We start from the raw sequence: 23,150 nt of genomic DNA, 5'->3' as shown, positions 1-23,150 counted from the left end.
ATTTAACACCTAATGAACCACTTAGGAGCAATTAATTAAGCTCCTACCTAATTAATTAGACCCTTATTGATTAGCTGAGCCTGCCTCTTTATTAATTAGACCCCCACCCCTATCATTAACGATGTTAATTAGCACCCTACAGTGCATTAATGAGGTTAATTACCCCCCCAAAGTGGTTCTAAGGCCATCTAATCAAACATTAACCCTGCAATTAACCCCAAACCAACTAATTAAGCTCCTCCCTAATTGCCCACACCCCCTCCTTAACGAGCCCTTCGTTAATCACGCTAATTAAGGCCGCTAATTAGCTCATTAGCCAGTCACTGTAGCCCATCCCCTGCACAAAGTACTTGAAGGCCTCGGTCAGCTTGGCTGGCTGCAAGGGGGGGGGGGGGGGGGGGCGGGCGTGGGGCATGGCCACGTGACGTCACAGAGCGGCGCGGCTTGGGCGTGGCCACTCCCCCTTCTCTGTCAGGCCACGCCCACGCCGTAAGCCACCCCCCCCACATTCCCCCCCCCCTTTACCTGGGTGAGTTGGGGTTGGCCGCCCCCGTCTGCCATCTGGGGGGGGCAGAGGGGGCACTGGGAGTTACTGGGAGGGACTGGGAAGGGGGGGTGGGGGTGACTGGGAGGAGCTGGGAGGGGGTTTGGGGGTTACTGGGAAGGACTGGGAGGAGCTGGGAGGGGGTTTGGGGTTACTGGGAAGGACTGGGAGGAGCTGGGAGGGGGTTTGAGATATACTGGGACGGGCTGGGAGGGACTGGGAGGAGGTGGGAGAGGTTTTGAGGGTCACTAGGAGGAGCTGGGAGGGGAGCTGGGGGTGACTGGGAGCTACTGGGAGTTACTGGGAGTCACTGGGAGACACTGGAGGGGGTTGGGGGTAACTCGGAGTTACTGGGACTCACTGAGAGATACTGGGAGGGGGTTTGGGGGTCACTGGGAGTTACTGGGAGTCACTGGGAATGGATTTTGGGTAACTGGGAGTTACTGGGAGGGGGTTTGGGGGTTACTGGGAGTCACTGGGACAGGTTTGGGGGTCACTGGAAGGCACTGGGAGTGCCTGGGGTCAGAGGTCAAAGGTCACCTTGAGGAAGGGAGTTTGGGTCGGGTCGAGCTTGACAATACACTCCACCTGGGGGGGGGAGGGGCAAAGGGGAGAGGGCGGGGCTTAACGGGGTAATGGAGGGGTCACAGCACGTGGCCACGACCCCACCCCCCAACCCCACCCAAAACTCACCATGGCGTCCTTGTCGGGGGAGTTCTCACCGACCACCAAAAGCACGGGGCAGCTAGAGGGGTCAGGGGGTCACCACGGGGTCACGGGGTGAACGGGAGGTCACGGGGTCACGGCGGGGTCACAAGGAGGTCACAGGGTCAGGGGGATGTCGTGGGGTCACGTAAGGCCATGGGGCAAGGAGGGGTGAAAGGGGCAAAAGGAGGTCATGAGGGCTCACAGAGGGGTCATGGAGGGGTCACCGGGAGGTCACGGGGTCATGGCAGGGTCAAGGGATCAAGGGGAGGTCGTGGGGTCATGTAGGGTCATGGGGCAATGGGGGGTTATGAGGGCGTCACACAATAAGGAGGGGTCACAGAGGGATCATGTGCGGTGATTGAAGGGTCATGGGGTCACGGTGGGGTCACGGAGGGGTCACAGGGTCAGGGAGAGGTCATGGGGTCACATAGGGTCATAGGGCAAAGAGGGGTCACAGGGGCAAGGGGGGGTCATAGGGGATGTGTGGGGTCACAGGAGGCGTGGGGGGGTCATGAGGGGTCACAGAAAGGTCATGGGGTCATGGAGGGGTCATGGGGTCACAGGGGGAAAAGGAGGGTCATGGAGGGGTCATCGGGGTCACTAAGGGATCCTGGATGAGTCATGGGGGTCACAGAGAGTAAGGGGGGTCATGAAGGGTCATGGGTCATGGAGGCGTCAAGGGGGGTCCTGGGGCCACTGGGGGTCACAAGGGGGTCACGGGAGGAGTCAGAGGTCAGGGGTGACTCACTGCAGGCTGCTGGCGCCACTGCGCTGCAGCCTCAGATCCCCGCGGCTGGGAAGGGGTTAAACACACCTGGCCTCTCCACAGCTCCCATAGGCTGTGGTGTAAGTTAAGAGGGGGCATGTGTTATTTGAAAGGGAGCAGAGCAGTCCAAGTGAGTGGCTATGAAGATAGCTCCCACAGGAAAGCAGCTGCCAATGTGACACCGTGCTGGCTGATAGACTGCATGGGGACCTACTTACTACTGTAGCTGGGGTCTGCCTTCCTGCTTTCTTGTAGCTCCCATACTCAGTGGTATACCTTAACAAACAAAATGTATTTGATTCTATGGGAGCTGAACAGAAAAAGTGTGGTATTGAAGATAGCTCCCACAGGAAAGCAGCTGCCAATGTGACACCGTGCTGGCTGATAGACTGCATGGGGACCTACTTACTACTGTGACCCCATGACCACTCCCTGACCCTGTGACCCCTCTTTGACCCCACCGTGACCCCATGACCCATGACCCTACATGACCCCACGACCTCCCGTTGATCTTGTGACCCTGCCATGACCCCGTAACCTCCCGGTGACCCCTCCATGACCCCTCTGTGAGCCCTCATGACCTCCTTTTGCCCCTTTCACCCCTCCTGGCCCCGTGGCCTTACGTGACCCCACGACCTCCCCCGACCCTGTGACCTCCCTGTGACCCCACCGTGACCCCGTGACCTCCCATTTACCCCGTGACCCCGTGGTGACCCCCTGACCCCTCTAGCTGCCCCGTGCTTTTGGTGGTCGGTGAGAACTCCCCCGACAAGGACGCCATGGTGAGTTTTGGGTGGGGTTGGGGGGTGGGGTCGTGGCCACGTGCTGTGACTCCTCCATTACCCCGTTAAGCCCCGCCCTCTCCCCTTTGCCCCTCCCCCCCCCAGGTGGAGTGTATTGTCAAGCTCAACCCGACCCAAACTCCCTTCCTCAAGGTGACCTTTGACCTCTGACCCCAGGCACTCCCAGTGCCTTCCAGTGACCCCCAAACCTGTCCCAGTGACTCCCAGTAACCCCCAAACCCCCTCCCAGTAACTCCCAGTTACCCAAAATCCATTCCCAATGACTCCCAGTAACTCCCAGTGACCCCCAAACCCCCTCCCAGTATCTCTCAGTGAGTCCCAGTAACTCCCAGTTACCCCCAACCCCCTCCAGTGTCTCCCAGTGATTCCCAGTAACTCCGGGTAGCTCCCAGTCACCCCCAGCTCCCCTCCCAGCTCCTCCTAGTGACCCTAAAACCTCTCCCACCTCCTCCCAGTCCCTCCCAGTGAGCCCGAACCCTCTCCCAGTCCCTCCCAGCCCGTCCCAGTATATCCCAAACCCCCTCCCAGCTCCTCCCAGTCCTTCCCAGTAACCCCAAACCCCCTCCCAGCTCCTCCCAGTCCTTCCCAGTAACCCCCAAACCCCCTCCCAGCTCCTCCCAGTCACCCCCACCCCCCCTTCCCAGTCCCTCCCAGTAACTCCCAGTGCCCCCTTTGCCCCCCCCCAGATGGCAGACGGGGGCGGCCAACCCCAACTCACCCAGGTAAAGGGGGGGGAATGTGGGGGGGTGGCTTACGGCGTGGGCGTGGCCTGACAGAGAAGGGGGAGTGGCCACGCCCAAGCCGCGCCGCTCTGTGACGTCACGTGACCACGCCCCCTCCCCTCTTGCAGCCAGCCAAGCTGACGGAGGCCTTCAAGTACTTTGTGCAGGGGATGGGCTACAGTGACTGGCTAATGAGCTAATTAGCGGCCTTAATTAGCGCGATTAACGAAGGGCTCGTTAAGGAGGGGGTTGGGGGCACTTCATTCACCAGAATCACCGCGGAGCTAATTAACGGTGGGGGGGAGTGTTCAGAGCCTAACGACCTTCCCCCGCGCCTTAATTAACCCTTTAATTAGCGATTAATTAAGTCGCACCCCCCCCTTCCTGGGTTGAATGGAACGGTGCAGCGGCTGGGCGGGGCCAAGCTCCGCGGCGCCTCGCCATCTGATTGGCTGAGGCGCGGACAGACGCGCGCCGATTGGCCGAGGCGGGGGCGGTGGGCGGGGTTAAAGCGCGGTGTCTCCCCTCCCGGCAGTGCCCGCGTCCACCATGACTCGCTTGTCCCGGTCCCGAACCGCTTCGGTCGCCAGTTCCGGCTCGGCCGAAGGCGAACGGGGCCGGAGCCGAACCCTGTCCCGCGGCAGCGTCGGGGGAGCACCCGGGAGCCCTTGATCCGCCCCTTCCCCGGTAACGGAGGGACCGCCCGAACCGAACCCGGCGGCGCTTCGGCTCCTTCCGTCCCCCCTCGGGTGTTTCCGTCCCCCCCTCGGGTCCTTCCGCCGCCGCTTAGGCGATCGGATCCTTCCGCCCAACGTCCGACGGCCGGATCTACACGGGAGGGGCACTGGGAGTTACTGGGAGGGGGGTTGGGGGTAACTGAGAGTCACTGATAGGGGGTTTGGGAGGGACCGGGAGCGACTGGGAGGGTGTTTGGGGGTTACTGGGAGCGACTGGGAGGGGGTTTGGGGTTACTGGGAGCGACTGGGAGGGGGTTTGGGGTTACTGGGAGCCACTGGGAGGGGGTTTGGGGGTTACTGGGAGTCACTGGAGGGTGTTTGGGGGTTACTGGGAGTTACTGGAAGTCACTGGGAGGGACTTGGAGGGGTTTGGGGGTTACTGGGAGAGACTGGAGGGTGTTTGGGGGTTACTGGGAGCTACTGGGAGGGGGTTTGGGGGTAACTGAGAGTTACTGGGTGGTACTGGGAAGAGGTTTGAGGTTACTGGGATTTACTGGGAGGGGTTTGGGGTCACTGGGAGTTACTGGGAGGGGGTTTGGGGTAACTGGGGGCTACTGGGAGGGAGTTTGGGGCAACTGGGTGCTACTGGGAGTTACTGGGAGGGGGTTTGGGGGTTACTGGGAGCTACTGGGAGGGGCTTTGGAGGATCCTTCTCCCCCAGAGCCGGATCTAGATGTGCCCCAATGGGATCCCTCCGCCAATGAGGTTTCGCCCCTTTCCCCGCGGATCCTTCCGCCGCTCAATAAAAGCCGCCGCTCCAGTGTGTCAACTGGGTTGAACTGGGATGGACTAGGGAGACTCTCGCATCCAAACCCCACCAAACTGGAACTCTTACACACCAAGTTGCACCAAAACCTCACTTTTTCCTCTCGGAAATGCCTCAAAACCCCACTTTTCACCTCAAAACTCCACCCAAACCCCACTTTTCCCCTCAGAATTGCCCCAAATCCTCATTTTATCCCCCAAAATTGCCCCAAAACCTCACTTTTCCCCTCAAAACCCCACATTTCCTCTCAGAATTGCCCCAAAACCTCATTTTATCCCTCAGAAATAGCCCAAAACCTCACTTTTACACTCAAAACTTTACCCAAATCACACTTTTCCCCTCAGAAATACCCCAAAACCCCACTTTTCCCCTCAGAAATACCCCAAATCCTCACTTTTCACCTCAAAACTCCACCAAAACCCCACTTTTCCCCTCAGAATTGCCCCAAACCCTCATTTTATGCCTCAGAAATACCCCAAAACCTCACTTTTGCCCTCAAAATGTCACTCAAATCACACTTTTCCCCTCAGAAATACCCCAAAACCCCACTTTTCCCCTCAGAAATACCCCAAATCCTCACTTTTCACCTCAAAACTCCACCAAAACCCCACTTTTCCCCTCAGAATTGCCACAAACCCTCATTGTATCCCTCACAAATACCCCAAAACCTCATTTTATCCCCCCAAATTGCCCCAAAACCTCACATTTCCCCTCAAAACCCCACTTTTCCCCTTAGAAACACCCCAAACCCCCACCTTTCCCCTCAAAACTCCTTCAAAACCCCACTTTTCCCCTCAGAATTGCCCCAAAACCTCACTTTTCACCTCAAAACTCCTCCAAAACCCCACTTTTCCCCTCAGAATTGCCACAAAAGCTCATTTTATCCCCCCAAATTGCCCCAAACCCCCACTTTTCCCCTCAGAATGGATGTGCGGCCTACCCAGACTCTGACCTTTGGCACTGGGAGGCAACTGAGAGGTAACTGGGAGCGGCTCCTGCTCCTGAGCGCGGCCACGGGCGCTGATTGAGAGAGGAGGGCGCCGAGCGCTGATTGGTTGCTACGGGGGTGGAGTCTGCCCGGCAACGGGACTAAAGAGAGATGATTGGCTGAGAGGCGGAGCGGCGTCTGTGTTGGTGGGGGGGAGAGGGGAATGGGAGGGAACTGGGATGAACTGGGGAGGGAACTGGGGAGGGACGGGGATGAGCTGGGAGGGACTGGGAGGGAACTGGGACGAACTGGGAGGGCACTGAGAGGGAACTGGGAGCAACTGGGATGAGCTGAGAGGGCACTGGGAGGGACTGGGAGCAACTGGGAGGGCACTGGGAGCAACTGGGAGGGAACTGGGAGCAACTGGGATGAGCTGGGAGGGCACTGAGAGGGAACTGGGAGCAACTGAGAGGGAACTGGGATAAACTGGGATGAGCTGGGAGGGCACTGAGAGGGAACTGGGAGCAACTGGGAGGGAACTGGGAGCAACTGGGATGAGCTGGGGGGACTGAGGGGGCTGGGAGCAACTGGGAGGGGACTGGGATGAACTGGGAGGGAACTGAGGGGAACTGGGAGCAACTGGGATGAACTGGGAGGGAACTGAGGGGAACTGGAGGGAACTGGGAGCAACTGGGATGAACTGGGAGGGAAGTGGGAGGGGACTGGGATGAACTGGGATCAATTGGGAGGGGACTGGGACAAATTGAAGGGAACTGGGAGGGACTGGGAAGGGGTTTTGGTTTTTTATCCCACTTTCAGCCAGTTTTGACCCATTTTTGACCCATTTATTCCATTATCCCCCAATTTTATCCCATTTTCAGCCAGTTTTGACCCATTTTGACCCATTTTTTATCCCATTTATTCCATTAACCCCCAATTTTATCCCACTTTCAGCCATTTTTTACCCATTTTGACTCATTTCTCCCCATTTTTCACCCATTTTTACCCCATTTTTGACCCATTTTAACCCCATTTATTGCATTATCCTCCAATTTTATCTCATTTTCAGCCATTTTTGACCCATTTCGACCCATTTCCCCCCATTTTCAGCCATTTTTGCCCCATTTTTGCCCCATTTCCCCCATTTTTGACCCATTTCCCCCCATTTTGACCCATTTTTGACCCATTTCCCTCCATTTTTGACCCATTTCTCATTTTCAGCCATTTTGACCCATTTTAGACCCATTTCCCCCCATTTTGACCCATTTTTGCCCCATTTCCCCCAGTTTTCCCCCAAATTTTGACCCATTTCCCCCCATTTTCAGCCATTTCCCCCCATTTTTGATGCATTTTTGCCCCATTTTCCCCCATTTTGACCCATTTTTGTCCCATTTTTGCCCCATTTCCCCCCATTTTCGACCCATTTCCCCAGCCCACGTTCCTGGCCCTGACCTCGCCTACGGCGGGACACGCTGTCCGCACTCACCTCTCACACACCTTTCACCCCTTTTGACCCCATTTATCTCATTGTCCCCCAGTTTTATCCCACTTTCAGCCATTTTTGACCCATTTTGACCCCATTTATTCCATTATCCCCCAATTTTATCCCACTTTCAGCCATTTTTGACCCATTTTGACCCATTTTGACCCGTTTTTGACCCATTTCGACCCATTTCCCCCCATTTTTGACCCCATTTATTCCATTTTCCCCCATTTTTTACCCATTTTGACCCATTTTTGACCCATTTATTCCATTATCCTCCAATTTTATCCCACTTTCAGCTATTTTTGACCCATTTCCCCCCATTTTCAGCCATTTTTGACCCATTTCCCCCCATTTTTCCCCATTTCTGCCCCATTTCCACCCCATTTTGCCCCATTTCTGCCCCATTTCCATCTCATGTCCCCCCATTTCTGCCCCATTTCCCCCCATTTCCCTCCATTTTGACCCATTTTTGCCCCATTCCCGCCCCATTTTTGCCCCTCAGCCTGCCCCCTCCAGCGCCAGGTAGATCCCCACGGGACAGTGGTCGCTGCCCTGGGCCCGCTGCTCGATCCTGCTGTCGCACAGATCCTTCCTGCCCCTCTGGGACCACAGGCAGTAATCCAGCCTCCAGCCCACGTTCCTGGCCCTGGCCCCGCTCAGGTAGGTCCAGAAGGTGAAGGCATTGGGCAGCGAGGGGTTAAACACCCGGAAGCTGTCGAGGAAGCCGGCCCCCAGCAGCTCCCCGAACGCCTCCCTCTCCTCCCGCATGAACCCGGGGCTCCTCTTGTTCCCCGACGGGTTCCTCAGGTCCAAGGGCTGGTGAGTGACGTTGAGGTCGCCGCAGATGGCGACTGGTTTGGACCGGTCCAGCTGGGACACGAAGGAGCGGAAGCGCTCGTCCCAGGCCTGCCGGAAGCTCAGTTGGCCCAGGCCTCGCCCGGAGTTGGGCACGTAGACGCAGACGACGCGCAGGGCAGGGAACTCGGCCGTCAGCACGCGGCCCTCGGCGTCCAGCTCGGGGTCACCTGGCAAGGGGACACACAGACGGGGATAAAAAGGGACTTTAGGGGCCCAAAAAGGGGCTCTAGAGGCCCAAAAAGTCACTTTAGTCCTCAAAAATCAACTTTGATGGCCTAAAAAGGCACTTTAGTGGCTCAAAAAGTCACTTTAGAGGCCTAAAAAGGGACTTTAGAGGCCGAAAAATCACTTTAGAGGTCAAGAAGGGGATTTATTGGCTCAGAAAGGGGCTTGAGTGGCCCAAAAAGGGACTTTAGAGGCCTAAAAAGTCACTTTTGTACCTAAAAAGGGACTTTAGTAGGTCAAAAAGGGGCTTTAGTGCCCCAAAAAGTCACTTTAGTGGCCAAAAAGGGGCTTTAGATGCCTAAAAAGTCACTTTAGAGGCTCAAAAAGTCACTTTAGAGGTCAAAAATGGGGTCCAGTGGCCTAAAAATACACTTTAGTGGCTCAAAAAGTCACTTTAGTAGCCAAAAAGGTCCTTTAGTGGCCAAAAAAGTCACTTTAGGGGCCCAAAAAGGGGCTTTAGAGGTCAAAAAGGGGCTTTAGCAGCTCAAAAAGAGGGTTTAGAGGTCTAAAAAGTCACTTTCGTAGCCAAAAGGGACTTTAATGGCCTAAAAAGACATTTAGAGGCCTAAAAAGGGGCTTGAGAGGCCCAAAAAGTCACTTTAGAGGTCAAAAAGGGGCTTGAGAGGCCCAAAAAGTCACTTTAGTGGCTAAAAGTCCCTTTAGAGGCCCAAAAAGTCACTTTAGAGGCCTAAAAAGTCACTTTAGAGGTCAAAAAGGGGCTTTAGAGGCCTAAAAAGTCACTTTAGAGGTCAAAAATTCACTTGAGTGGCACAAAAATGGACTTTAGAGGCCTAAAAAGTCATTTTAGTAGCCAAAAAGTCATTTTAGAGGCCCAAAAAGTCACTTTAGTGGCCCAAAAAGCCACTTTAATTTCCAAAAAGGGGCTCTAGAGGCCTAAAAAGTCCCTTTTGTAGCCAAAAAGTCACTGTAGTGTCCCAAAAGTCACTTTAGTAGCCAAAAAGGGGCTCTAGAGGCCTAAAAAGTCCCTTTTGTAGCAAAAAGTCACTGTAGTGTCCCAAAAGTCACTTTAGAGGCCTAAAAAGACACTTTAGTAGCTAAAAAGAGGGTTTAGAGGTCTAAAGAGTCACTTTAATGGCTCAAAAAGTCATTTTATTGCCCAAAAAGGGGCTTTAGAGGCCTAAAAAGTCACTTTAGAGGTCAAAAAGGGGCTTTAGAGGCTCAAAAATGGACTTTAGAGGCCTAAAAAGTCACTTTACTGGCCAAAAAGTCAATTTAGAGGCCCAAAAAGTCACTTTTTGGCCCAAAAAGTCATTTTACTGGCCTAAAGAGTCACTTTAGAGGCCTAAAAAGAGGCTTTAGAGGCCTAAAACGTCACTGTCGTGGCTTTAATGGCTCCTGAGGGCCCCAAATGGCCACTTAAGGCCCCAAATGGCACTTAAGGCCTCAAAATGGCCCCTGAGAGCTTCTGGTGGCCATTAAGAGCCCCAAATGGCCACTTAAGGCCTCAAAATGGCTCCTGAGAGCCCCAAATGGCCACTTAAGGCCTGAAAATGGCCACTGAAGGCCCCAAATGGCCACTTAAGGCCTCAAAATGGCCACTTAAGGCCCCAAATGGCCACTTAAGGCCTCAAAATGGCTCCTGAGACCCCCAAATGGCCACTGAAGTCCTCAAAATGTCTCCCGCGAGCCTGTGGCGGCCACCCAGGGCCTGGAAACGGCCAGCAGCGCCCCAGCTTTGGCTACTCACCCATGCCATAGGTGACAGCCAGGGGTTTGGTCCTGCTGAGCAGCCCCACGCCGCTGTAGCTGGGCCGGTCGCTGGGGCTGTGCTGGTGAGGGAAGGCCCCGAGGCTCCGCAGCTCCTCTGGCACCGACTCGGCCCCACATTTGGTCTCCTGGAGGCAAAGGACTTCGGGGGCATCGGCCTGGACCCACTGGGTGTGGGGGAAAGGGAGGTTTTGGGGCGGTTTGAGGCGGTTTCGGGGCCGCTTTGATCCCGTTTCAGGCGCCATGTTGAGTCTCTTGGCGGGTGCCATTTCATGGGGGGGTTTTGAGGCATTTTTGGGTCGTTCTGAGGCACTTTTGGGTCATTTTCTGAGTCATTTCTTTGGATCTGTGTTTAAGAGGGTTTTTTGGGTCATTTTGGGTCTTTTTGAGTGATTTTGAGTCACTTTATGTGGTTTTTTAGGGCCTTTTTCATCCATTTCTGGCTTCATTTTGTGTCTCTTTGTGGGGAGTTTCTGAGGCATTTTTGGGTCGTTCAGAGGCACTTTTGGGTCATTTTTTGAGTCATTTCTTTGGACCTGTGTTTAAGAGTTTTTTTGGGTCATTTTGGGTCATTTTGAGTGATTTTGAGTCACTTTATGTGGTTTTTAAAGCCCTTTTTGCATCCATTTCTGGCACCGTTTTGTGTTGGGTTTTTGAGGCATTTTTGGGTCATTCTGAGGCACTTTTGGGTCATTTTTTGAGTAATTTCTTTGAATCTGTGTTTAAGAGATGTTTTTGGGTCATTTTGGGTCATTTTGAGTGATTTTGAGTCACTTTTAAGTGTTTTTTAAAGCCGTTTTTGCATCCATTTCTGGCACCATTTTGTGTCTCTTTGTGGGTCATTCTGAGGCATTTTTGGGTCATTCTGAGGCACTTTTGGGTCATTTTTTGAGTAATTTCTTTGAATCTGTGTTTAAGAGGTTTTTCTGGGTCATTTTGGGTCATTTTGAGTGATTTTTGAGTCACCCATTTTAGCCTCATTTTGCCCAATTTTACCTCATTTCAGGCCGATTTTGGGCCTATTTTGAGCCTTTTTCACCCCATTTTTGGGTCAAAATCCCTCATTTTTGGCCCATTTTCATTCCCTTCCTTTGAACCAACTTCTCAACCACTTCAAGACCCATTTTCAGCTCCATTTTGGGATCATTTTGACCCATTTTGACCGATTTTGGCCTCATTTTGCCCAATTTCACCTCATTTCAGGCCCATTTCAGCTGCCATTTTGAGCCTTTTTCACCCCATTTTTGGGTCAAAATCCCTCATTTTTGGCCCATTTTCATTCCCTTCCTTTGAACCAACTTCTCAACCACTTCAAGACCCATTTTCAGCTCCATTTTGGGCTCATTTTGACCCATTTTGGCCTCATTTTGGCTCCATTTTGCCCAATTTTACCTCATTTCCGGTCCATTTTGAGCCTTTTTCACCCCATTTTTGGGTCAAAATCCCTCATTTTTGGCCCATTTTCATTCCCTTCCTTTGAACCAACTTCTCAACCACTTCAAGACCCATTTTTAGCTTCATTTTGGGCTCATTTTTACCCATTTTGGGCTCATTTTGGCCCATTTTGGCCTCATTTTGGCTCCATTTTGCCCCATTTTCCCTCATTTCAGCCGCCAATTTGAACCTTTTTCACCCCATTTTTGGGTCAAAATGCCCCCTTTTTGGGTCCTTTCCAGCCCCATTTCTCTGGGGCGCCCCAGTCTGGTCCAGTTTCAGCCCAGTTTAACCCACCTCCAGGCCTCCTTTCTTCACCCAGGCCCTGAGACCGTCCACGTTCCACGACGTCACCTTGAAGTTGAACCTTCGCCCGTCTTCCGTCGTGTCCCGGGGCGGGGGGGGGACACGTACAGGACACTGGGAGAAACTGGGAGGCCACTGGAACTTACTGGGAGGGACTGGGAAGGGGGTTGGGGTGGTTTGGGGTGGTTTTGGGGTGGTTTAAGGGGGATTTGGAGTGTTTTTGGGGCACTTGACAGTACTGGTTTGTACTGGGAGGGCACTGGGAGTTACTGGGAGGGACTGGGAAGGGGGATTGGGGTGGGTTTGGGGTGGTTTGGGGGGGGGTTGGGGTGGTTTAAGGGGGATTTGGGGTGGTTTTGGGGCACTTGATGGTATGGTTTGTACTGGGAGGGCACTGAGAGTTACTGGGAGGGACTGGGAAGAGGGTTGGGGTGGTTTGGGGGGGGTTGGGGTCACTGGGAGTTACTGGGAGCTACTGGGAGTTACTGGGAGGGGGATTGGAATCACTGAGAGTCACTGGGAGTCACTGGGAGGGGGTTTGTGGCTCACTGGGAGTTACTGGGAGCAACTGGGAGGGACTGGGAGTGGGTTTGTGGGTCACTGGGAGGGACTGGGAGGGGGTTGGCGTCACTGGAAGCCACTGGAAGCTACTGGGAGGGACTGGGAGAGGGTTTGGGGGTCACTGGGAGTCACTGGGAGGAGGTTTGGGGTCACTGGGAGTCACTGGGAGCTACTGGGAGTCACTGAGAGGGGGTTTGGGGTCACTGGGAGTTACTGGGAGCTACTGGGAGAGGGGTTTTGGGTCACTGGGTGTTACTGGGAGCTACTGGGAGTCACTGCGAGTTACTGGGAGGGGGTTTTGGGTTGACTGGGGGCTCCTTGGAGCTACTGGGAAGGGCTTTGGGGTTACTGGAAGCTACAGAGAGGGGGTTCTGGGTTACTGGGAGTGACTTGGAGCTACTGGAGGGGACTGGGAGGTGGTTTGGGGGTAACTGGGAGTTACTGGGAGCCCCACCAGGCCCGTACTGGTCCGTACTGGTTTATACTGGCACCTCTCACCCTCTATAAGTCTATAACTTAACCGACAACATTTATTTTTTCAATGGGAGATGAGGTGAAAAAGAGTGTGGGATTGAAGATAGCTCCAACAGGAAAGCAGCTGCAAATGTGACACCGTGCTGGCTGATAGACTGCATGGGGACCTACTTAGTACGGTAGCTGGGGTCTGCCTTCCTGCTTTCTTGTAGCGCCCATACTCAGTGGTATAACTTAACCGACAACATTTATTTTTTCAATGGGAAAAGAGGAGAAAAAGAGTGTGGGATTGAAGAGAGCTCCCACAGGAAAGTAGCTGCAAATGTGACACAGTGCTGGCTGATAGACTGCATGGGGACCTCTTTATCACTGTAGTTGAGGTCTGCATTCCTGCTTTCTTGTAGCTCCCATACTCAATGGTATAAGTTCAGGGAGTGCCGCGAATTTTTCGGCTCTTGGCCTGAAAAACCCAGGGTCGAAGCCTGAAAAAAAAACCAGACTTGAAGTCTGAAACCCAGGCTCGAAGCCTGAAAAACCCAGGCACGAAGCCTACTTCATGCGGCGATCAACCCAGGGTCCGATTCTCAGCTGGGTGGGAAGAAATCAGTCCTACTCAATGTGAGTGATAGCAGAAATCTTTTTCCCTTTATTGAAAGCAGGCTCTAACTTACATCCACAGCAGCTTCAAAGCTAGCTCAGCAACAGCAGCTAATAGATTACATTCTTATGCTCATCCTACTTGCGGTTTCTGCGATAAGCAAGCTCCCTCACATTTTCCCATCTTGTTTTTCCCCCGTAGTTGTTTTCCACCTTGGGCTGTTACCTCGTTAGCTGAAAACAGCCCGACCTTGAAGGAAGAGAAAGCGGCCTGCTGTCTACATGACAGAAACTGCTTTAACCATGGCCCTGACTCTGGTCTTGATTGTGCATTAAATTCATATAACTGGAACTCAGATTGCCTTGCCCCAACAGACCTAACATTATACCCTGAGATCCATGTCCATTCTCCCTCATTTTCTGCACAGGAAAGAGCTGCAAAGGTTGCACAGTCCTGACTGATAGGCTACACAGGGACCTACGTACCACTGTAGGTGGGGTAGGCGTACTTACTTTACTTTACTTCCCAGATGCCGTGATATAACTTCTACCACCATACTGTATTTCAAACGGGAGCTGAGCAGGCAGAGAGCGCGGGATTGCAGAGAGCTCCCACAAGAAAGCAGCTGCAAAGGTTGCATGGTGCTGACTAATAGGTTTCATGGGGAACAACGTACCACTGTAGGTGTGGTCTGCGTTGCTGCTTTTTTGTCGCTCCACGACGCAGAGGTGTAAATTCTACTGGCAACTTTTATTTATACACTGGGAGCTGAGCAGGTCAAGTGACCACGATTGGAGATAGCTCCCACAGGAAGGCAGCTGAAAAGGTGGCACAGTGTTGGTTGTTAGGCTACATGGGGATCTATGTACTACTGTCGGTGGGGTCTGCGTACCTGTTTCTTGTAGCTCCCAGAGGCAGAGGCGTAACATCTACCGGCAGCCGGTATTTTCAAAGGGAGAAATCGAGGCCAGAGCGTGGGATTGGAGATAACTCCCACAGGAAAGCAGCTTCAAAGGTGGCACAGTGCAAGCTGATAGACCACAATGGGACCTACATACCACTGTAGGTGGAGTCTTCCTTCCTGCTTTCTTGTAGCTCCAAGACTCAGTATTCTAACTTCTACCGACAGCATGTATTTTTTCAATGGGAGCTGAGCAGTCCTAGTGTTCGGCATTGGAGATAACTCCCACAGGGAAGCAGCTGCAAATGTGACACCGTGCTGGCTGATAGACTGCATGGGGACCTACTTACTACTGTAGCTGGGGTCTGCCTTCCTGCTTTCTTGTAGTGCCCATACGAAGTGGTGTAACTTTTACAGGCAGCCTGTATTTTTTCAATGGGAGCTGAGCAGGCCAAGTGAGTGGGATTGGAGATAGCTCCCACAGGAAAGCAGGTGCAAATGTGACACAGCGCTGGCTGATAGATTACAAAGGGACCTACGTACCACTGTAGCTGGGGTCTGCCTTCCTGCTTTCTTGTAGTGCACAGACGCAGTGGCGTAATTTCTACTGGCAGCATGTATTTTTTCAATGGGAGCTGAGCAGTCCAAGTGAGTGGGATTGGAGATAGCTCCCATAGGAAAGCAGTTGCAAAGGTGGCACAGTGCTGACTGATAGAGTACAGGGGTGTTGAGGGATCTGCAGCTTATCTACACAGGAATGCAGATTAGCAGGCACTTCTTTATTATGCAGATATTAGTCCCTTTGTTTTAGTTACAACTAAGGTAACAGCCAAGGTAACCTAACAAATACATTTACCAGGGTCTTGTAGTTAAGGTAACAGCTAAGGTAACTGTTGGGACCTGGGCTATAATGAATGTTATGGAGTCAGTTAGAAATAGAGAACGTTTGTAGTTTGTCTTTGAATTGCCTTCTACAGCAAAAAAGGCCAGAAAGGAATGTCTATGTGATAGCAAGCTTGAGCAAGGGGAAAACCGAAACAGCAGATTGTAACAGAAACAAGGTCAAAGCAAGAAGATAGGACAGGACATTAAACTAAGCATTGGTAGAAGACTGAATATAGCATTCAATTTAGCATTGTATGATTGCTTGTACTTGACTAATAAATTGTAACATATGTAACTAACAATAATATAAAGGTAACTAAACGTAAGGTAAGCATAACCATAGTGTGAGAGAAAACTAACTGAAGGCCGAACAGATGGGATGATATTTTAGACACAATAAGGCTGATGTTTTATGCACAATAAGGATGGTGTTTAAACACAGTGAGGTTGGTGTTTAAGTTGTTACAAAAATGAAACTTTGAGGCCTTATGCATAGCACGTGATGCTTAGTATTAACTATTTGCCATGAATTGTGGCACGTACAAAGCATTTGGAAAAGGTATAGAAGTGATGATGATGTGACAATAAATTGGAGCTGATGCACATCAGATTGGTGTCTGGTCACTCCCGTTTCACGCAACAAAGAAGAACCCCTGCACAAAGAAAAAGAAACCCTGCAGAACAGGCTGCCCAGAGGGCTTGTGGAGTCTCCTTCCTTGGAGGATTTCAGCACAAGCCTGGACACGTTCTTGTGCGACCTGATCTAGGTGAACTGAATTCTGGGGGAGGAGGTTGGTCTAGATGATCTCTAATGGTACCATCAAACCCCTACCACTCTAGGATTCTATGATGTCACACAGTCTAGATGCAGTACCCAGATGTGCTGTGATGTCACGGAGCACTGTTGCAGCATCCAGAGATGATGTGATGTTATAGAGAACTGTTGCCATGCCCTCGTCTGCTGTGATGTCACAGAGTCTCGTTTCAGTGCCCAGATGCTATGTGAAGTCTCAGAGCACTGTTGCCATGTTCAGATGTGCTGTGATTTCTAACATTCATGGAAGAGGAAGACAGAACACTGGAACAGGCTGCCCAGAGGGCTTGTGGAGTCTCCTTCCTTGGAGGACTTAAGAACAAGACTGGACACGTTCTTGTGCGACCTGATCTAGGTGAATTGAATTCTGGGGGAGGGGGTTGGTCTAGATGATCTCTAATGGTCCCATCCAACCCCTACCATTCTAGGACTCTATGATGTCACACAGCCTGGATGCAGTACCCACATGTGCTGTGATGTCACAGAGCACTCTTGCAGTGCCCAGATGTGCTGTGATGTCACACGGCCCTGTTGCAGGGCCCAGATGTGCTATGATGTCACAGAGCACTGTTGCAGTGCCCAGATGTGCTGTGATGTCAGAGAGTACCACTGCAGTTCCCATTTGTGCTGTGATCTCAGAGCACTGTAGCAGTGTTCCTGTGATCTGATTTTTCAGAGCACTATTGCAGTGCCCACGTCTGCTGCGATGCCACAGAGTCTCGTTTCAGTGCCCAGATGCTATGTGAAGTCTCAGAGCACTGTAGGTCCAGTGCCCAGACGTCCTGTGATGTCACAGAGCACTATTGCAGTGCCCAGATGTGCTGTCATGTCACACAGCCCTGCTGCAAAGCCCAGATGGGTTGTTGTGTTACAGTCCTTTTGCACTGTCCATATGTGCTGTGAAGTCACAGAGCACTGTGCCAGTGCCCAGTGATGTTGTTATATATCACAGCAGTGATTGAGTGCTCAGATGTCTTGTAATGTCACAGAGCACTGTAACAGTGTGCAGTTTTGATATGATGTCACAGAGCACTGTTGCAGTGCACAGAGGTACTGTCATGTCACACAGTCCTGGCGCAAAGCTCAGATGTGCTCTTGTGTGACACAGTCCTGTTGCACTACACACATGTGTTCTGAAGTGACAGAGCACTGTTGCCTTTCCCAGATGTGCTCTGATGTCACACAGCACTGTTGCAGTACCCAGTGGTGATGTGATGTCACAGAATACTGCTGCAATGTTCGGATGTGATGTGATGTCACAGAGCCCCGTTCCAGTGCCTAGATAAGCAATGATGTCACAGAGCAGTGTAGTGGTGCCCAGATGTGCTGTGATGCAATACACACAGCACAACCTCTGCAATGCCCACATCTCCTGCAATGTCACACAGCCATGTTGCAGTACCTAGTTGTGCTGTGATGTCACAGAGCACTGTTGCAGTGCCCTCATCTGCTGTGATATCACAGAGTCCCGTTTCAGTGCCCAGATATGATGTGAAGTTTTAGAGCACTGCTACAGTGCCCAGACATCCTGTGATGTCACAGAGCACTATTGCAGTGCCCAAAAGTGCTGTCATGTCACACAGCCCTGCTGCAAAGCCCAGATGGGCTGTTGTATTACACACTCCTGTTGCAGTGCACAGACATCCTGTGATGTCACAGAGCACAATGGCAGTGCCCAGATGTGCTGTAAGGTCACAGAGTACTGTAGCAATGTCCATTTGTGCTGTGATGTCACAAAGCACTCTTGCAGTGCCCAGGAGTGCTGTAATTTCACAGAGCACTGCTACAGTGCCCAGACGTCTTGTGTTGTCACAGAGCACTGTAGCAGTGCCCAGATGAGCTCTGATATCACAGAGCCTCTCTGCAATTCTCAAATATGATTTGATGTCACATAACCATGCTGCAGTTTCCAGATGTGATGTCACAGAGAACTCTTGCAATGTCCAGATGTGCTGTATGAAACAGAGTCCCACTGCAGTTCCCAGTTGTGCGTTGATGTCACAGAGCACTATTGCAGTGCCCAAATCTGGTATATAACAGAGGAATGATGGAATTCCCAGATGTCTTCTTATGTCACAGAGCACTGCTGCAGTGCCCAGTGGTGATGTGACGTCACAGAACCCAACGGCAGTGTCCAGATGTGATGTGATGTCACACAGCCCCATTCCAGTGCCTAGATATGCTATGATGTCACGGAGCAGTGTAGCACTACCCAGATGTGCTGTGATGCGACACACACCGCACATCCTCTGCAATGACATGTACTGCTATGCCACACAGCCCTGTTGTAGTGCCTAGATGTTCTCTGATTTCACACAGCACCCTTGTAATGCCCAGATGTGCTGTGATGTCACAGAGCACTGTTAGAGTGTCCAGAGGTGATGTGATGTTATAGAGCACTTTTGCCATGCCCACGTCTGCTGTGATGTCACAGAGTCTCTCTGCAATTGCCACATGTGCGGCAATGTCACTGAACCCCATTGCAGTGCCCACGTGTGCTGTGATGTCCCCATGTAGTCTATCAGCCAGCACTGTGTCACATTTGCAGCTACTTTCCTGAGGGAACTATCTCCATTCCCACTCCCTGGGACTCCTCAGCTCCCATTGAAATAACACATGTTGTTGGTTAAGCTCTACCACTGAGTATGGGAGCTACAAGAAAGCAGGAAGGCAGACTCCACCTATAGTGGTAAGTAGGTCCCATTGTAGTCTATCATCTTGCACTGTGTCACATTTGCAGCTGCTTTCCTGTGGGACTTAACTCCAATCCCCTGCACTTGGGCTGCTCAGTTCCCATTGAAAACACACAGGCTGCCAGTAGAAGTTATGCCACTGCGTGTGGACACTACAAGAAAGCAGGTACACAGACCCCAACTACAGTGGTAAGTAGGTGTGGTAGTTTGAGCCTGGCTGGATGCCAGGTGCCCACCACACCACTCTGTCCCCCACCTCCTCAGCAAGCCAGGGAAGGGGAGAAAATAAGATGGGAGGCTCGTGGGTTGAGATAAAAGCAGTTTAATAAAGAAGCAGCAAAGCCGCGTGCGGGAAGCAAAGCAGAAGCAGATAAAGCTGTTCCTCTCCACTTCCCATCAGCAGCGATGTCCGGCCACCTCCCGAGAAGCAGGGCTGCGGTACGCGTAGCGGTTGCTTTGGGAAGGCCAGAAATGCATCTCGCCTCCCCTTCCTGCTCCTCTCCCCCAGTTTATAATACTGAGCTGACATCATATGGTATGGAATATCTCCTTGGTCAGCCTGGGTCAGCTGTCCTGGCCATGGCCCGTGCCAAGATCATGCCCACCCACAGCTATTGGTGAAGGTGGGGGAAGGAATGCTGGAGGGACAGCCCTGATGCTGTGCGAGCGGTAGTCATAATATTGATATCAACAGTAAGCACAGCACTGCAGGAGCTGCTGTGGAAAGTCACTACCATCCCAGACCCACTACAGACAGTCACAGGAATGCAGACATATTACAAACACTATTGTTTCTGTGTTCAAACGAAACACACAGTCAGTAATATCAATCATGAAAACATCTCCTTAATTGTAGCATTCTTTTTTCATAAAGTGTATGCTCAAAAGACCTTGTAAACTCTTACAAGGGCTCCAAGTTTGCTGCATGTCCAATATGTTCCTGTGGCTGCACAGCTTCTGAAGTTGTGTTCTATGTTCTGCATTGTCAGTTCCCAGACCTGTAGGCAAAACCTCAGATTGAACGTCGTATTCGTTAACTGACATCTTCAAGTCTGGAAGCCTGGTAACCCGGACCTTGGATGACAAAACACATCAAGTTGAAACCACAACTCATCAGTAGTCTCTCTCTAACTCTAAGCTGCTCTAAGTGAAACTGTAAACATGTACCCATTTATTGATACCTGTAAGTAATTGGTTTTCTCCCAATGTCCCAACAGGCACGTTCCCATGTTTAATTCTTCTCCAGATATTGCCATCTTTTTCATCATAATAGTGTCGTAAGGAACTCGTAGTTAACTCCATGGAACACAACCAAGAGAGCAACCAAGTAAACAACCCGAGCCCTGATTACACAAGTTACAGCTGAAATACACACCACACAGAATAACTTCCTAGACCAAAATAGAAGAAGAAAACTGCTGGGGGGACACAGTTAGAAAAACTCTAAACAATAGCATGGCAATCAGAAAAAGGCTGAGATGTGCCATATAGGAAAGGAAGCTGCTAAAGAGAATTACTTCCAGTAATTCCCCGTTTCCATTTTATTTTTCATCTGAAATGGACTGAATGGTCAGATGGAAAACAGCATCACACATTATAAAACACTAACTAACTGTACTCTTGGACAGGACCAAGCAGCCACAAGAGGCACGTCACGATCCTGAGATGGAGGGGTGGCCTTTCTGATGAACTTGTCCAGACAATTAAAAAATAACCAACTCTTTAAGCAAAACTCATCTCTAAGTCAATCTCCTACCAACAAGGTTTTGGGAGAATAGGAGAATGCTGAGAGGAAACACTCACTGCATGGAGGGCTGTTACCTTCTAGTCAGTCTTACCCAGAAGAATATTTGCCAGTGCCTTTATTACAGGCCAGGGAACTGACAGAACAATACAAACATGGCACTGACTAATATTTTCTTTTCAGGAAAACCTGAAGAGTTGACTCTGAGAAAACCAATAATTAAAACAATTTCATCCCATGCCTGAGATTATTGCCATGAGAAGTTATCTCAGTTTACCACAGAATGGCTGTGGCTGGAATGGCCCTCTGGAGATAATTTCATCCAAACTCCCTGCTCAAGCAGGGACACCTAGAATCATGTGCCCAGGACCACATGCTGGTTGCTTCTGCTTATTTCCAAGGACAGAGACTCTACAGTCTCTGAGAAACCTGTTCCAGTGGTCAGACACCACCACAGTAAATTATCCAACAGTATTACCTGAATACCGTGTGGAATCAAATTGAACTTGGAACGGACAGAAGCAAAGAAAAGAACAGGTGCTCTTGGTAAAGGAGTTTAGATACAAATATTGTGTAATGCTACAATACTATACCTCCAATTGGGTCAATCCCAGTTGTGTTTCCCAAGGGCAGTACTACTTTTACTTTGTGTAGTTCTCCTTTAAGTGTTTGATGAATAGAATTAGTTACCTAAGGAAAAAAAGTCACTGCACTTGAGGTGAATTCCAACATAACTTTACAATAACTGTAATGAAACAAATCTTCCAAGCTTAAACATGACACGAGTATTAAACAAATAAAACCAGATTTTGTTACTCATTAAGGAAGGAGCTTCCTGAATGGGACAGTACTCAAACACAGTTTCATTTACAGAGGCTACCCTTCCCCCGTTGAATCCCCACAGATGCAAAAGCAGCAGTAACGTTTTCTGGAAGAAGATACTGAATTCAGAAGAATTGAAGAAAAAAAATCCCATAAATCTCACTTGATTTTGCAGGAAAACAAACCAAGAAAGCTGACTTCTCAGAATCTGGCCAATAGTAGATATTTCTTGTCAATACTAATGAGGAGTTAAATTTGAAAACTAAGTTTGCAGTTCATTACTGCTTTCTTACAGAAAATAACACACAAAGAGCAATAAAAGAACATACCATTGAAAATCTGATAAATATTACCTTTGGGTTCCACTCCAGTTCATTACCAATGGGTGTCACTCTACAAAGTCCCCAGCCTGAGGTGGCAGACACTGAAACTTGGCAGGTGAGTGAAGCAGCTGGTAACTTTGGACTTGACATGTTCTGCCTTCATCTATATAGTTAATTTTGACACTACAGAACATATTTTCCTTCTCTTTTGGGGAAATATCTAGCACCTGAGCCCTTCAGAGTTGGAGAGGAAACAAAGAATTATTATAGTTGTAAAGTTTCTTCACCTACTTGTGTCTAAAAAAGATTAAACTTTCACAGCACAATGTTCAGTGGTGTGTATGTGGAGCCATTCTGGCTTCCCTTCAGCACAGGCAGCATGGGAGAGCTTTTTAAAGAACAATTTGTACAGCAGAGATTTTTTTGCTAGTTTTCATGGTGGGTTAACTTTAACTTAGCAGTAAAAGTTCTAAACTACTTTGTATTAAAAAGAGCACATGAATAATTTAAACCAAAACAAATCCACATTTTTACCTGTGAACAACTGTTTTCTGACATAAACCATGAAATGCCTGCTTCTCCACATTTTTAACAGCAATCTTATTACCAGGTTCCTTAAAATACCCAATAATTCCTTCAGCAAGAATTGTATATTGGTTCTTCTGCTGATCTACTCTTCGACGAAAGTAGTTTGTTGCATTTACAACGTGGAGAGGCAGAATCTGAAAGCATAAAATACGTTATAAAGACAACTGATGGTTTCTTAAGTTAATGAGACGTTTTCATGTTGAAGGTGACCTACCTCTTTCCAGCCTAAAGAGATGACAAATACTGCTGTACACATGCATTTCAGAAGATGATGACCTCTTATTACTCCAAAGATTAGGAATAATCCTGAATGAATGAATCCTTATGAATGGTAACTGTCCATAGCCCAGTCCAGACTGGACAGAGGTTTATAGAGCAAGATCCATTAGGTCTTGGTGGTATTCCACTTAAATGAACACTAGTGAACTACAGTATTACCTGTCAAGCTACTAACCACTAAGGCATTTCACATCATCCAAGCTTAATTTTAAGTGTTCTCCAACCTTACAATGAGATTTACAAGAACTGACTGGGGAAGCGTGACGCCTTCCCTCTTTTTGCACGGAAAATGCTTGACATAAGCTATCAAGAACACCAATTCACAAAATGCTGGCTGCATTTCATCCAAAGGCTCATGCTAGGCACAAGTACTGAGATACAGCTGAGTGTATGAGGCCAGACAGAAAAGAAGACCAGAATTTCCACTTACTAAAACCCTAAAACTCTCACAGTGCAA

At 50.3% G+C, this 23,150-nt stretch overlaps 2 protein-coding genes and 1 long non-coding RNA gene across 3 annotated transcripts; 1 reads left to right on the top strand and 2 right to left on the bottom strand.

Annotated features, from left to right (window-relative positions):
- Positions 1-2,543: 2,543 nt before the first annotated feature.
- On the top strand, positions 2,544-4,287 carry LOC133629524 (protein NDRG2-like). Its single transcript, XM_062020178.1, has 6 exons — positions 2,544-2,551; positions 2,749-2,800; positions 2,906-2,953; positions 3,508-3,543; positions 3,672-3,723; positions 4,079-4,287. Exons 1-6 carry the CDS (start codon positions 2,544-2,546, stop codon positions 4,213-4,215), a joined length of 333 nt encoding a protein of 110 aa, XP_061876162.1. The 3' UTR covers positions 4,216-4,287.
- A 3,671-nt stretch (positions 4,288-7,958) lies between these two features.
- Positions 7,959-14,573, bottom strand: LOC133629523 (DNA-(apurinic or apyrimidinic site) endonuclease-like). Its single transcript, XM_062020177.1, has 4 exons — positions 14,537-14,573; positions 12,003-12,166; positions 10,252-10,438; positions 7,959-8,485 (listed from the first exon to the last, which is right to left on the bottom strand). The coding sequence occupies exons 1-4, from the start codon at positions 14,571-14,573 to the stop codon at positions 7,959-7,961; spliced, it is 915 nt and encodes a 304-aa protein (XP_061876161.1).
- Positions 14,574-20,152: 5,579 nt separating this feature from the next.
- Positions 20,153-22,469, bottom strand: LOC133629533 (uncharacterized). The gene is made up of 4 exons (XR_009821061.1): positions 22,361-22,469; positions 21,857-22,060; positions 21,275-21,371; positions 20,153-20,233 (listed from the first exon to the last, which is right to left on the bottom strand). It is a non-coding gene; the product is annotated as an uncharacterized LOC133629533 (long non-coding RNA).
- Between the last annotated feature and the right edge of the window lie 681 nt (positions 22,470-23,150).

Source organism: Colius striatus, unplaced genomic scaffold (genome assembly GCF_028858725.1).
Source record: "Colius striatus isolate bColStr4 unplaced genomic scaffold, bColStr4.1.hap1 scaffold_59, whole genome shotgun sequence".
NCBI lineage: Eukaryota > Metazoa > Chordata > Aves > Coliiformes > Coliidae > Colius > Colius striatus.
The sequence above is the reverse complement of the archived record's forward strand: the minus strand, read 5'-3'. Positions and strand labels throughout refer to the sequence as shown.

Bases quoted from the DNA above. Each gene is read 5' to 3' on its own strand.
- LOC133629524 (XM_062020178.1), top strand. The intron at 2,801-2,905 runs GTGAGTTTTGGG...TCCCCCCCCCAG, and splicing joins CCCCCGACAAGGACGCCATG to GTGGAGTGTATTGTCAAGCT. The intron at 2,954-3,507 runs GTGACCTTTGAC...GCCCCCCCCCAG, and splicing joins CCCAAACTCCCTTCCTCAAG to ATGGCAGACGGGGGCGGCCA.
- LOC133629523 (XM_062020177.1), bottom strand. From the start codon at position 14,573: ATGTTACGCCTCTGCCTCTGGGAGCTACAAGAAACAG. The intron at 12,167-14,536 runs GTACGCAGACCC...CCCCCTTCCCAG, and splicing joins CTGGGAGCTACAAGAAACAG to TCCCTCCCAGTAAGTTCCAG. The intron at 8,486-10,251 runs GTGAGTAGCCAA...TCCCCTTGCCAG, and splicing joins GGCTGTCACCTATGGCATGG to GTGACCCCGAGCTGGACGCC.